Source organism: Varanus komodoensis, unplaced genomic scaffold (genome assembly GCF_004798865.1).
Source record: "Varanus komodoensis strain SLA01 unplaced genomic scaffold, ASM479886v1 scaffold71, whole genome shotgun sequence".
NCBI lineage: Eukaryota > Metazoa > Chordata > Lepidosauria > Squamata > Varanidae > Varanus > Varanus komodoensis.
Genome location: NW_025336360.1, coordinates 586,420 through 600,502, shown reverse-complemented (window position 1 = coordinate 600,502; position 14,083 = coordinate 586,420). Strand labels below are relative to the sequence as shown.

At 52.6% G+C, this 14,083-nt stretch overlaps 1 protein-coding gene across 1 annotated transcript in view; it reads left to right on the top strand.

Moving 5' to 3' along the window:
• Positions 1 to 5,496, top strand: part of DHRS3 (dehydrogenase/reductase 3) — a 28,268-nt gene extending 22,772 nt beyond the window's left edge. Inside the window, exons 4-6 of the mRNA XM_044452281.1 lie at positions 1,144 to 1,382; positions 3,142 to 3,267; positions 4,664 to 5,496. Coding sequence (XP_044308216.1) covers positions 1,144 to 1,382; positions 3,142 to 3,267; positions 4,664 to 4,748 — 450 coding nt within the window. The 3' untranslated portion in view covers positions 4,749 to 5,496. The remainder of the gene's footprint in view (positions 1 to 1,143; positions 1,383 to 3,141; positions 3,268 to 4,663) is intronic.
• Positions 5,497 to 14,083: the final 8,587 nt, after the last annotated feature.

Sequence of the window (14,083 nt, the reverse complement as noted above, 5' to 3'; positions counted from 1 at the left end):
AGGTCGAGTCAAAATACGTGGAAAAATCGCCAGTCATTTCTCTCCCCTGCAGTGCTTTCCTGGCACACATTTTCGTGGAGGCAGCGGGTGGGGTTTTCCCAAGCAGCTTTTTAAGGATCAAAGAATGAAGCCTTGCTTGAGTCAGGGAGGGCTGGAATTGCAGTGCTTCCTTTGGACCGAACACAGAATGTTTTGGGTGGAAAGTCTACAGCTATAAACAGGGAGGGGTAAAGGAGGATTCCAGACAGGTGCTGTGATGCCTGAATATGGGAACTGTAATCCAAGGTATCCATACCAGGCTGGGTAATGCTGGCTTAGTGTGTCAGAGCAGAACCAGAGATGTTCTGCTTCAAGCCGCTATTCAGCCACCAAACTCTGATCGGGTGGCAAACTAGTCATGGCCTGTCATCCTTGAGCCTGTCCTACCTCACAGGGTTGCTGTGAGGATAAGAGAGAGACCATGGATGGCACCATGAGTTCCTTGGAAGAAAGATGGGATAGAAATATGACAGCTCTCCAGTGGGTCTGAAGTTGACGCGGGGCCCAGATCCCTAACTTTGCCACCTGTGCCCAGAGGCAAACATTTCCTGATTGCAGGGCTGCAAGCATCGATGAGGCGCAGGTGAACTCACGTACAGGTGAATCCAGGAAGCCTCCTGAAATCTCAGACAGGGCAGGACCAGGCGCACGACAGCCAAGTGGCCTTCCTTTCGGAGTAAATCCAATCTGAAACGTGCCTTTAGCTAGAGAAAGAAGCTTCTTCCGGCTTCCCAGTCCAGCTTTGCTTGGGTGCTGGACAGTCCGGAGGGAAACTGCCAGCCAGGGCCTTCAGCCAGCACTTACAGAAACAGAGCGAGTCAGGAGGGGTCTCCCGGGCCATCGAGTCTGACCCCCGGCTCCAGCCGGCTCTGCTCACGACATGCCCACCATGTGCATGTCTGGCCTATCCTTGAACACCCTCCCATAAAGTCTGGGCAATCCGGCCTGTTGATAGCAAAGCCGTTCTCCGGAAACAGCCTGAAGCGGGACTTAAAAAGGAGGCTTGCTGGCCGGCTGGTGCAGGGGCCGGGCAGGGGGACGAAGCGCATGTTGTGGTCCCTACGGCCGTGCTGTGAAACCGCTCTCTTGTGCTTTTCCCCGCAGACCACGAAGGCCTTCCTGCCGCGGATGCTGGAGCTGCAGAGGGGCCACATCGTGTGCCTCAACTCCGTCCTGGCGCTGTCCGCCATTCCCGGGGCGATCGATTATTGCACTTCCAAGGCCTCCGCCTTTGCCTTCATGGAGAGCCTGACCCTGGGGCTGCTGGACTGCCCCGGCGTGAATACCACCACCGTCTGCCCCTTCCACACCAGCACCGAGATGTTCCAAGGCATGCGCATCAGGTGAGCGAGGCGCGGGCGCCGCCGCCGCACGGAGCTGCCCGGGAACGGGGCGGATTCCGTCCCGATGGCCCTGAGCCTGCTATCCTTCCACTGGAACTCATGGTGCAGAGGCAGACGGCTGCGGACTTGCTGGGGGCGGGAGTTTGGGACAAAGCTCTCGGGTCCCTCGGGGGCTGGCTTGCCTCATTGCGAAGCCACTCACACGATCGAGTGAAGCAGCGGAGGTGGAAGACCATTCATTCCAATGTTTCTGGGCTGAACAATCCTGCCTTCCAGGTCTGGGAAGCCCTTGGGCAGAATGCCACCTCGTCCAAAGCGTGCCGTTCCAGAGCTAGCGGGGAGGTCTCCATCCTTCCAGCATGAGGGTGCTTTTTGTCTTCTTCTTGGAAGCATCTCCCCTCAAATGCCATGCAGCGGCCTCTGCGGTTGCAAAGGCCGTCGGCTCGAGTCATCTCCTGTTTCTGACCTGCCTTCTTTCCACCCACTGACTGCGGACGTAATACTGAGCGTTGTTGTATTTTAATCTGGGTTGGGATCACGTCATCCTGTATTAATGCAAATTAATATCGGTTAACATTAGTACAGGCTTGCATTGATCCACGCACGAGTGCTATTCTATTTGTGCTAAGAGCACTTTGGGGGTCGACTTCACCACATCTGTCCAGAGGAAGGAGCAGTCGCCAACAGTCCCTTGTTCACCATCGACAAGGGCAGAAGCACAATCTCTTTCTCTTTTTCCCAAAGTTGTTTTCCTCCCCCTCCCCCTCCTCCTCTTTCGTGGTGTTGACAGTCCAGCCCCCAGTTTGCATACTCCACAACACGTGCCTGAAACCAGAGCTGTCCTTCTGGGCACTCACTGGGTGTGATTGGTGGCCACCAGGACGAAAGGCAACCTCTTGTCTGGACTACTGCCATGCTCTCTTTGTTGGGCTTCCCTTGAAGACTGTCTGGAAGGATATCCTGGTCCAGGATAGGGCAGCCAGGCTGCTGGCGAGGACTGGCCACTGCAGTCATATATCGCCAGTCCTCTGCCATCGCCACGGGCTGCCAGTTGAAATCCAGGCCCAGCTCAGACTGTTCTCACTAGCATTGGAAGCCTCAGACGGCTTGGCCCAGGGCATCCGAAGGAGCGCTCTTTCCCACATGTGCCAGACAGCCCGTTTGCTCTTCATCGGAGGTCCTTCTCGGGGAGCCCCCTCTGCAGGAGAAAGGGGGGTGGCTACAAAGAGAAGGGCCTTCTTGGCAGTGGCACCCCGACTCTGGAATCCGCTTCCCAAAGAGGTTCACCTGGGATATTCCCCTCCTCCTTTGTGGTGCCAGGCAAAGACTTTTTTATTTACCAATATCTTCGTTGTGAAGATGATTTTAAGGTTGTATAATATTGTTCATCTTAGTGCCTTTTTATGTCTTTATTGGCAGAGATTCGTGAAGTTCTATAGCGGCATTTTGTTGATTGCCTGTTTGGATTTTACTGCTGTATTATTTGTTAATTTCAAATTACAACAACAAAATTATGTGCGTTGTTACATTTCGTAATCCTGTAACTCACCTAGAGAGCCTTTCTGGCTAATGAGGTGGAATATAAATCTAATAAATACACAAATAAATAAATATTGGAGGATGTTTAGAAAGCTCTGTGAAGTGGCCTTCGTTCTCTAGAGAAGCTGTGAAAAAGACAATGACAGATGTTTTCTGTAAAAAAAAGTATTGGGGGAAATCTGGCTTGCTGGTTACTAAGAGGGCATTGCTTGCTTTCTAGATTCCCTAACCTTTTCCCTCCTCTGAAGCCGGAAACAGTGGCCCGCAGAACCGTCGATGCTGTCCAACAGAACCAGGCGTTTCTCCTCCTTCCATGGACAATGCACATCCTAATCTTCTTGAAAAGGTCCGTATCGATCCAGTCCATCAGTCTCTGAACAGGTAGGGTGGGCTGCAGCCTTCCTTGCATCCATCCAGCTGCCGCAGGGCACAATCCGCATTTTTATACCTGGGGCAGCTGTGATGCTGAGAATATGACTTGCCCAGTTCCAGCAGCTGGCCAAATCCAGCAAGCAAGCGGTGCTTCTTGGAGCTTCCCGTACCCCGATATACATGCGGAGCAGCTCCTTGCATGCGGCACTCTGTGCAAAGGAGCATGGGAAATCTACAGCATCTTTCCCTGCGGCCAGCAAACTCTCGGCACACACTCCCGTTCTAGTTTCAGAGTATAAACTATCTTTTCCTTGTGCTTCTCTGCACAACGAAGGCTGGAAACTTGTTCCCTTTTGTAAAATGAATGCAGCATGAAGCAGACAAGTTGGGAAGGCTGGTTTCGGGCACCGTGGCACCAAACCCAAGAAGCAATAACGCCCATGTGCAAATCATCTGGACAGAACCTTTCAAAACCAGGGCCGACTGGTCTTGCCCAGGGAGAGTGGGTTGCCCTTTGTGTGAAGTTGCGGGAAATGTTATGCCGTTGAAAGTCACAATTGGCACACTGCAAAACGGGACGTGAGCAGATTGCATGGCGTTCGCTTGCAAACAGCAAAGCGAGAAACTCTGCCACAAATTCCGACTTCAGCACTCTCACCACTTGGCTTGGAGAGTTTCTTCCAGACTTCGCGGCGCATCTTTTCAGCCGCAAGGGACTAAGGACCTGAGTGCATCTTCCTTGGTATAAAGTGGAGTACAAATCAGCCCAAACAATTCCATGGAACGAAATGGAATTTTTTGAGGACTTGAAAGCTGATTTGCTCCAAAGGCCAATCAAAATGGTGCTCAGGCATTTAGCTCCGGGGTTGCAACAATGCAGGATTCAGTTGCTCCTTTCAAATGCAGCTGGCCTAAGGTGGAGGCTGGTAAATACTGGGATCATGGCGGGGAGGGGGGGCATTTAACCCTTTCCTCCACTGCTGAAGTCTGAAGGAAAATCTCTTTTTCAGTCCCGGAGCTCGCCTTAGCTTTGAGAAGGGACGCAAGCCCACATTGCCTGCAGTTATGGATCCCCCACCCAAAGAGGGATTTTGCTAGGAACTCAGCAGATGGAGAAAGGGTTCTGGCCCCACTCCATACCTGTTGCGAACCTGATGGGAGGGGAGGGATTGGACCCGAGGCTGCCTGTAGTCAGCCTTTCTCCAAGAATCCAGCTCCCGAGAGGCTGGATTTTGTGCCTCTGGCACAGAAAACACACAGCTCTGGTTGCAGGTCGCATGGATCTGTCTGCCCCGTGCACCCAGCTCCCCCCTGCACCCCCCGTGTCCGAAAGAAAGATGGGCCCATGCTCTGCTTTCTTTTCCCCACAGCATCCTTCCACAGGCAGCTCTTGAAGAAATCCACAAGTTTGCCGGGAGCTACACCTGTATGAACACTTTCAAAGGGCGCACCTAGGCAGCACGTCGCCCTCGCACGGAGCAGACTGCGGCCGGCGCCACGGTGGGCTGGCCGGCACCACGCGCTCCTTCTCACGCGCTGGAGCAATCCCACGGAGCGTTGCACCGACACAGCTTTCCGCAAGTGCACGGAGCACTCACTGGTGACCCGAAGAGAGACAATGGGACGCTTGAGGCCAGCCACACGTTTCCGTTTGTGACTTAGTTTTTAAGAGTTTCCCGGTCTAGCTCTTTCCAAGCCTCCGAAGCCAGAGCATTCCACTTCCCTTCCACCAATGAGCAAGGAATGGCAAATGAAACCAGGGGCTTTCCATCCTTGTTCTCTCACTCTCTCCCCCCAACTTCTTCTTCCTCTTTTTTAAATGCATAACACTTTTAAGTCTCCTGAGCCACAGGTGAGAGCTGAAATTCTGCTTTTTGTCACTACAGCATCTTTGGCACCTGAGTGATGGAGAAGGGGTGTAAGGGCTCCTCTTTCTTGTGGTGGGGAGACATTTTGGCAGGTGATTTTGCCCGCGTTCACGCAGAAAGAGGCAGCACGGAGTGCTTCTGTTGTACATGGCTTTGCACACAATTCACAGAGACTTAAGTTATACTTTGGGTGGCTCCATTGAAGTCAATGGGCGTCACTATGGCTTTCAGTGGGTCAACTTTCAGTATGACTTATCCTGAATAAAACCTTCAGAGAGCGAATCTTGCATTTACAGCATTCTGGCACAATAAAACATCACACCAGGAAACCCTTACTACTGAGCATCCTGTTTCCAACGGGGGACAGCTGGATTTCTCTGCCTGCAGGGCATTAAATAATTCCCTATTAAAAACATAGAAACAGAGCGAGCCAGAAGGAGCCTCCCGGGCCATCGTGTCTGACCCCTGGCTCCAGCCGGCTCGCTCATGACATGCCCACCATGTGGATGTCCAGCCTATCCTTGAACACCCGCACCGATGGGGCCTCAACAACCTCCTGTGGGAGCCCTTTCCACACCCTCGGGGTCCTGACTGTCAGGAAGTGCTTCCTGGCATCCAAATGGAACCTTGGCTCCCTGAGCTTTGCTCCGTTGCAGCGCATCCTGCCTTCCTCTGCAGGTCTCTACCCACCTCTGTGTAACACCTCCTCACGTACCTGTATTACTTTCACCACAGCCTGAGATGCTTCAGGGAACGCTGGCTTTGAATTCACGGGTTGGGCTGTTCACAGGTCCTGCAGTGAGTAGATCCAACTTTAAGGTGCCTTCTGTACACAGGAGGCACTCATTCCCTTGCTGGAGGGGTTGCTTAAACAAAACCATTGGAGGACATCCCAAATTCCTTCCAGGCAGGCATTGGCGTTCCCTTGATGTGGACAGAAACACTGTGGGCGATCTCAGAATCTGCCTAAAGAGTCCTGTCGGACTACTGGCTACAGAATAGAAGTTTAATAATAAATACAAGGTGGCTTTCCTGTGTCCCAGCTTGCAGGGGGAGACTGTGAGGGCCTTCCCAGAGGAGCTCGGTTGTTTTCACACACACATCCAGCTGCTGTCGCATATATAAAAGGTCCAATGAATTGCGGCAAGCATGGATGTTGCATGTTTCATTATTGCCTTTTCAAAAAGCATCCTGAAAGAACACGGAGAATCCAATAAGAGAAGCTTTCTTGCTCCTGAAACTCCTGCTCAGCTTTCCAGCCAGGCATGCCCTATCCTAGGATATTCCATTCCATTCCTCTGACCCCACAATTTTCAATGGCCACGGAACATAATCAGTTGCCACTGGGAGGTTCCTTTGCCTTTGTTCCCTCAGACAGTTTTCCTAGAGATTCTGTGCTCTTCTAGAAACTATGAGAATTTCCTCGGTATTTGCTGGTTTCTCAGTTCTGGCTGAAAAAGTAGCTCAGTCTGACACTGTGGAATACTCCGTATTTAGAGGTGACACATTTCTGGAAATATGGAAGCCCTGAACTGGGATGCTGGTTCTTTCCAAAGCCTACACTCAAGGCACCCCATGTAGCATCGCTGCGGGGCATTGTGGGAAACTGACTTGGCAGCCAGACTCGGCAGCTTGGCAATGGTCCGAGCGCTTGAGTAGGTGTACTGGGGTAAGTGGAAGGACCGTAAGAGGAATCTCAGGATGTCAAGCACAGCTGCTTCCCCAGAATGCCAAGGTCAGGCACGTTATGTGGGTTCACAGAAGTACAGGACGATTCTGGATCTCATGAACTCCAGCTGCGGCAGTGTGGGAAACTCCATGGAGCGCGCACATGCATTGAAACACATGTGTACCAGAAACAGGCACTTCCAAACACCTCCACTTTCTGCCACACACGGCAGAGAGAGAGGGGCTTGCCCGCTTGGGGCGGGAAATCTGCAGAAACCTCACCCATGTATTCTGAGAGCAGCCACATGTCCTGCTTTACAGAGGACGGTCCTCCCCCGGACGGGGAGCCCCGCTGAAAGATCACGAACCCAGGTCACCCCTGCACACTGGGACTCCAAGCGGAGCAGTGCACCCTCTCTTCTCCCCCCTTTCGGCGCTGTGCATCCTCTTTTGTTGACAAGGCACAAGTAAACACTTTTCCCCTTAGACCTGGAACAGTCCGAAGGAGAGCAGGTTTGCAACCGAGGTCAGATGTCCTGTAATTCCCTGCCACACGCCCAGCGTCTGTGCAAAGGCTTGTTCGGAGCAACGGCTGCAAAAGAGAGAGTGGGAGGGAGGGAGGGAGGGAGGGAGGGAAGGAGGAGGACATTGAATGAGAGGACTTAAAGTCTGAAATCTGCTGCTGCACAGATCGGTTCTGTGGGTTTTTCTGACTTGCCTCGCATGCTTCCAAGAGGCTCCTTGGCATTCCCAAGTCAAGTCTGGCCATCCGTGGATTTTCAGTTTGCCTCATTCTGCTCCCCAAGCTGCCTGCCACCCCCCCTCCCCGGCTCTATTCGCCATCTCCCCCTCACCCCTACCCACAGCGCTTTTTTAAATTAACAAATAATACAAACAGAGCTCTGCACCATTCCAATACTTATTTAATGCCACCATCTTTTAGCCAGATGTCAGCCACAAAATCTGGAACCAATCTGAAGCCGTGGGCTCTCATCCTGATTACTGGGTTGGAGGAGGAGGTGGGATGAAGTAGCAGAACCGGGAGACTGGCTGGTGGAGGCGCAGTCCCTGGTCTGCGCTGCATTTTATCCCGTGGTGCTTTGCCGCCCACGGAAGCACGCAGAATTCCAGTCTGGAAGCACCATTTCACCTCCAGTTTGTAAGGAGTGGGGTTTTTAGGATGGAGGGTCCTGTGATTCTGAGCAGCTTTGCCACCTCAGTGCTCACAAATTAGGGCAACGTACCCCGACCTTGCCTTGCAGGTGTGTAGGACTTCAACTCCCATAATTCCTCGCCCAAATGGCCAGGCTGGGGAAGGCTGTCTTCTTGGGTGCTTCCATGCACTGCCTCGTCCTGGCCCACCTCAAAGGGTTGCTCTGAGGATAAACTGGAGAATCACAGACACCACCTGCAGCTTCTTGCGTTGAAACAGTGAATAATCATTTGAAAGTGCCTGGTGGGCTTGTGAGTAGGAGCCGTCGCTCCGATGACTCCAGCAGGTCTCCTCCTCAGAGAACATTCTTTGCACACAGCAGAAAGAGAGCAGCCTGGACTGGCACAATGTTGCTCACCTGTTGTGGTCACAGGTGACTCTCCGTCGGCAGTCCACCTCAGTGGGCCACCGTTCCAAGGTTTCAGATCTTTTGCAGGCAAAAGGAATGTTCTCCCCCCCCCACCGCCCCCCAAGTGCTTAGCAAATGTTAAACAAGACAGATGCTCGGCTCCCAATCTGTGCTTGGGGTGCCCAACGCAGAGCCCGCGGGCACTGCTGACCCCTGCAAGTTGAGGCTGTCCCCCCCCCCCCATCATGCATTCTCCAGTCACTTAGTGAGGAAATTCCCCCCCCCACCCCTGGAAGAAGAGGTGGAGGGGGCAATGCTAAGTACACACGAGCCTTGGGGCAACAGGGCCCTTGGTCGGGGCGGGGGGGAGTTTGTCCGGCCATCCCATTTTCTGGGTGGCAGCTTCTCCTTGGCCTGCATAAACAAAAGAAGAAACAGAGCCATGGAGACAGAGCGACGCAGAAGGGACCTCCTGGGCCATCTAGTCTGACCCCCAGCTCCAGCCGGCTCTGCTTATGACATGCCTAGCATTCACTTGTGTGTGTGTGTGTGTGTGTGTGTGTGTGAGAGAGAGAGAGAGAGAGAGAGAGAGAGCGCGCGCGCGCGCGCGCACGCGCACATTGCTGACTTAGTGACTGGACAGACCCGAACAATCTGAAATGGGGCGGGGAGGGGGGGTTGTTTGCATTAAGGGTTGGAACTGTCGGTCCTGCATGGAGCAATGGCCTCCAAAGGCCTTCCAGGGCTGTGACTCGAAACATGGCAAATAAAAGTGGAAAGACGGATGCCCGCGTGTGTCTATGGGAGCGTCTCATAAGGCAGCCGAGTCCTTGGAAGCACTCTCACCTCGACAGAAGATTGGCAACACTCCCCCCCCCATTGCAGCCCTCCTGGTAGGGCCCGATCCGCAGGGCCAGCCCTTCCCCTCATGTCCGGCCACTTCTGCGCTGGATGCAGGAATATTTGCGGGGGGGGGGGGCCGATTTTCACCGGGGGTTTTGCACTCTCGTGGCCGGCTAGGGAGAGCGCTTGTGCACGGGGGGGGAGGGGGTGCGTGTGCGTACGTTGCACGGCTGGGGGAAAGGCATCCCTTTTGAGACCACTGAAGAGACGTGAAAGGCCGTGCCAAGGGGCTCCGACTTGGCACAGAAACACTCGCTCGCAGCCTTCAGCGCCGTGCCTGCTTGCCGTCCTCCCGCCATCAGTGCCCCGCGCTGTGCTGCCCAGGTATCTCTTCCTTCGTGCCGAGCACACTTTGAGAAGCCGAGCACCCCCACCCCCGGCGTTTTCTTCCGCTTTTTCAACCTTCACACCTTTTTCTTCATCTCCCTTTACGTATGGGTCGCTAGCCCAATAAATATCGAAAAGAAAACACGAGCCTGCCACCTGGGCTGTCCTTCAGAAGGTCCGAGAAGGTCCGATGGCTACCATCGAAAGCCCTGAACTTCTGCGGCTGCCAAGCTCCTGGTTTTCTTGGTCATCGGACAGAGATGCTGAAGCCATAAGGAGTCCATAAATCTCCTGAGTGTTTCATAGAAGTTCCTTGTCCTTGTGGCCATTAAGTTTTATAACCTTTGCATTTCAAGTGGAACAATTACCACAAATGCCTTCTAAATGTCATAATGCATTCCATATGCCTGCAGTTCCAAACCCATACCGAAGATGAATGTCAAGCATTTTTTTCGACGTGCAAAGACTCGAGCAAGGTCATGGCGTACCTTGATGGCATCCGGCCCATGTGAATTGGACCTCTGTGGGTAAACCGTTTCGTGGGATTTGGTTTGGAGGCTGAAAAGCAACCGCTGGACCTGTGACTTGGCTGAAGTTTAGTTGGTTTTATTGCTGGGAAAAGGGCCTTCTTAGGGCTTCGTTTTCAAATTTCCAGGCTGGAAAAAAGTTCCCCAGGCTATTTTTTACTGATTTCCTGGCTAGACTGTGTAGCAGGGGCTGCAAGGACTGAGTGGGTGAAGCAAAATGAGTTCACAGGTAGCTATCCAGCTCTTTGGGGCAGCTAAACGGATCAGCACTGCTATGCCGTGTTTCCACAGTCAGTTTGATGATTAGTTCAGTCTTGCAAAGGAGGAGAAGAAGAGCTTTAGGCCCAGAATAAACAGTGTGTGTGCTTGGCAATGCCTCCAGCTTGATCCACAGAAAGACATTCGGCATCACCTTTAAATGATCTGGCTCTAAGATGCCCCAGATCTCAGCCCCACCTTTCTTTGGAGAAACAACCTTTGTGCCAAAGACTCTGAAGGGTCATACAACCCAACTTTCACCTTTAACTCCAGCCATTGCTAGAAATGAGTCCTGAAATTTTAATCTATGGGTGGACCGTGCATGGTTTTGGGCTAAGTAGACCACCAAGTCGCAATCTGCTCATTTTGATGCCTGCCCAACAACTTTTTCTGGTTTGGGGAATGAAACCCACCACTTTGGCCTGAGAAGAAACACTTGGCAACAAGAAAGATGCTCCCAGGACAGACAAGGAATTACTTCCCGACGTCTATTTTGAAGCAATGGAGGCATCTAAGATTGTCTAATAGCTTTTCCATTCTGAAAATCCAATGCAGGGAAGAGAAATGTTTATCTAAGCTTACTTCACTCTTTCTCCCCAAGGCTTTCATGGTCCTGCATTTTCAGACTATGAAAGTGGAGAAAATTGGTTTACAAGGAAATCCCCGGAGAACATAGCTTTGGTATCTGAAGATGGCAGATGATTGAGGATATAATACTTTATATGTTATACTTTACATTATATGATATCCAAGGGGGAAATACCTGAAGAAACATGTAGAGTCAGTAGCCATGCACAGTGATATGAATAAAACCAAATATTTGCTCTCTAACACAATGAAGCCTTTATATTTAATGTGGGCAGTGTGGCCTCCAGACTCAGGAAAACCGATGAGACCAGTTTGTTGCTCCAAAGACTTCACCTTTTGTGCTGCCAGGCTTAGAACTGTTTGGCCGTGGATTTCCTTTTTGGCTACAACTGTAACTGCTTGCTTAATAAATTTAATTGGGATTCAGAAATGTAGAGCAGCAAAGATGAGCTGAAGCAAAAAAATATTGAGCAATATATTTTTTCGCCTGTGATGGAAGGCGTGGGAGATGACACGAAAGACAGGGCGACCTTTCACCTGCCCTTGAGAAATGTTGCTTTTGTGATTGAATTCTTTCATCTCTCCTCAAAATTCCTGCAACTGTTTTGCTCTGGACAAGAATGATGAGGTTGGCTTAGCATTTCTTGAGATGCCTACGGGTGTGTGTGTGTGTGTGTGTGTGTGTGTGTGTGTGTGTGAGAGAGAGAGAGAGAGAGAGAGAGAGAGAGAGAGAGAGAGAGAGAGAGAGAGAGAGAGAGAGAATGGAAGTGTTTGGCAGAATTAGAGACTGAAGTGCTAAGGTGCAAGGGAGGGATGCGAGGTCAAACGAAGTTGAAGAACACACACCAACAGATCTTGGGGCAAGTGTCTGGCCTGCGCTAGATGGTTCAACAGGATCTTCCAGACCGAAAGGCTCCTTGACTCCAGAGATGCAGCTCCAGAGATGTTTGCCCCGACTCCCCTTCCCTACATTTCCCACAGAAGATTTCATTCTTACAGCAAATCTCTAGTTCCTTTTCGTCCTGGATATCTAAGGGCAGGTTGAGAAGTTGCCCAAATGCTCGCTGAGCCATTGCACTGGGCCCAGGTTTAGCCATATACTCAGAGCACACCAGTCGATTTCCATCAGACTTAAGTTAGTCACTGATTTCAATAGGTCTACTCTGCTGCATGACGAAGGGTGGATCCAGCCCAGGTGCTTCCACCTGCCTTCCAATATTCTGACCAATGGATGCAAAGACCCTAGTTTTGAGTCTCAAAGGCTACATTGCATTGACGAAGGACAGGTGGGAGTCGGATCCCTCCGGCTCCAGACGCTTTCCCCGCATCCGTCTTGGTCCTTCCTTCACAGCCACTTCCCTCCTACTCAGCCAGGCTTTTCGCAAAGCTCAAAGGGCAGGCAGAAAACCAGGGAGGGTTTGGCAGACGCCTTGAGCTGACATGGGCCTGCCTGGGAGAGGTGCCTCGAGTTCAGAGCAAGGTTAGCCAAATATCAGATAAATTAGGCAGAAGGGACAGACAGCTCGGCTTGCGGTGAACTCTTCACCCAGCCCAGCGAACCTGTTCTTCTCCTGGCCTTGCGCAGGTGGACAGCGCTGCGGGCTGCCGCCCTCCGTCCCTCTGTCTTCCATTATCAGCACGAGGGCTGGAATCAAAGCAAAAGAGCCAAGCGGAGCGGATCCCCGAGTTACAGGAAATGTTGCGCCCTTGCACTGACCCCAGCAGCCTGCCAAGGACTGCAGAGGACGCCTGGAACAAAGAGGACGGGCTGCTTCCTCCCATCACGGGGGGGGGGGGAATCCCACTCTTCTCGCCCGAGGCTGCCGGCGCTCGTCCCCCAAGAGCGGGTCTTCCGCAAAATGAAAGGCGGAGAGAATGATGGCTCTTCTTAATCGCTGTTATTATTAGATTAGAATAATCTGATAATAGATTCAATTAGCATGTGGCCAGGACAGGTGGCAGGAGGAGTCCCAGCTGGCTAAAGCAAAGCCCTCTTGCCCAGGGTGCTGCTCTCCGCAGAAGCTGGGTGCCTGCCGGGATGCCCAATCCCCTGGGCATGTGCAGAATGGCTCTCCCCCACAGTTGCTCCCCACGGCAACTGGCATCCTGCCTGAAACCGGGGGTGGCCTCTTTCTCTTCTGGGTACATGAATAGTCCACCTTGGCTGCAAGCGTGGGCACAGGGCCACTGTGGCCAAAAGCCAAGAGCCGTGTCTTCCACATATTTCTGGCAGCTGCTCGCTCCTTTCCACTAAAGGCCAGGTAGCAAGACAGGCCACGTGGTACCAGGGTGGTCAAAGTCACATTTGATTACTTGCTGCCTTTCCAAGGAGAGTTTCCCTGAAGAAGCTTAAAAGCACCGCAGATGCATTTTAAGGCCAGGTATGCTGACAAGCTTTGAGCAGGAAGCAGCCGTCCAGGCTGGCATGCTAGTGGGGAACCTGCCGCTGTCCCCATCGCCCAGGGCCTGTCAGGCTGGCACTCTGGCTTGTGCCCCGAAGCCTGGCCATGGCACCATCGTCCTGCGTGTCTTGCGCTTCCTGCAGCAAAGCCATCAGGACATCTCCTCCAGGGTTCCTTTAAGCACTGGGCTTGCATCTGTGACCGACTGATCTTCCACCGTTGGCAAGAGGAGTCTCCTCTGCAGCAGCCCCTCTTTTCCTGTGATGGCCTGAGTCAACCCCCCATGAGATGGTGCTGACTCTTCCCCTCCGGCAGCTTGCATCTGGCATGCTTTGCTCCTGCGCGGCCTGTGTGGGGGCGTCTCCCGGAGGCTGCTTCGTGAGAAATGCAGCGTGCCCCCTAAAGTTCCCCCCCCCCTTGATGCAGACCATGCTTGCACCCAATGCATGGGGGGAGGCATGGCGGCAACCAGTGCGCACAGCACAGCGCCACGGCCTGGGCCAGGCATTCCATCTGGGTGACATGGGGAGAATCCCACGTCCTCACACCTGGGAGACGCTGGGGGACGAGGGGTTGCAATTCGAGTTCCTTTAAGGATGTTCATCCTCAGGATTGTTTTGTGTGTGTGTGTGTGAAAGAGAGAGAGAGAGAGAGAGAGAGAGAGAGAGAGAGAGAGAGAGAGAGAGA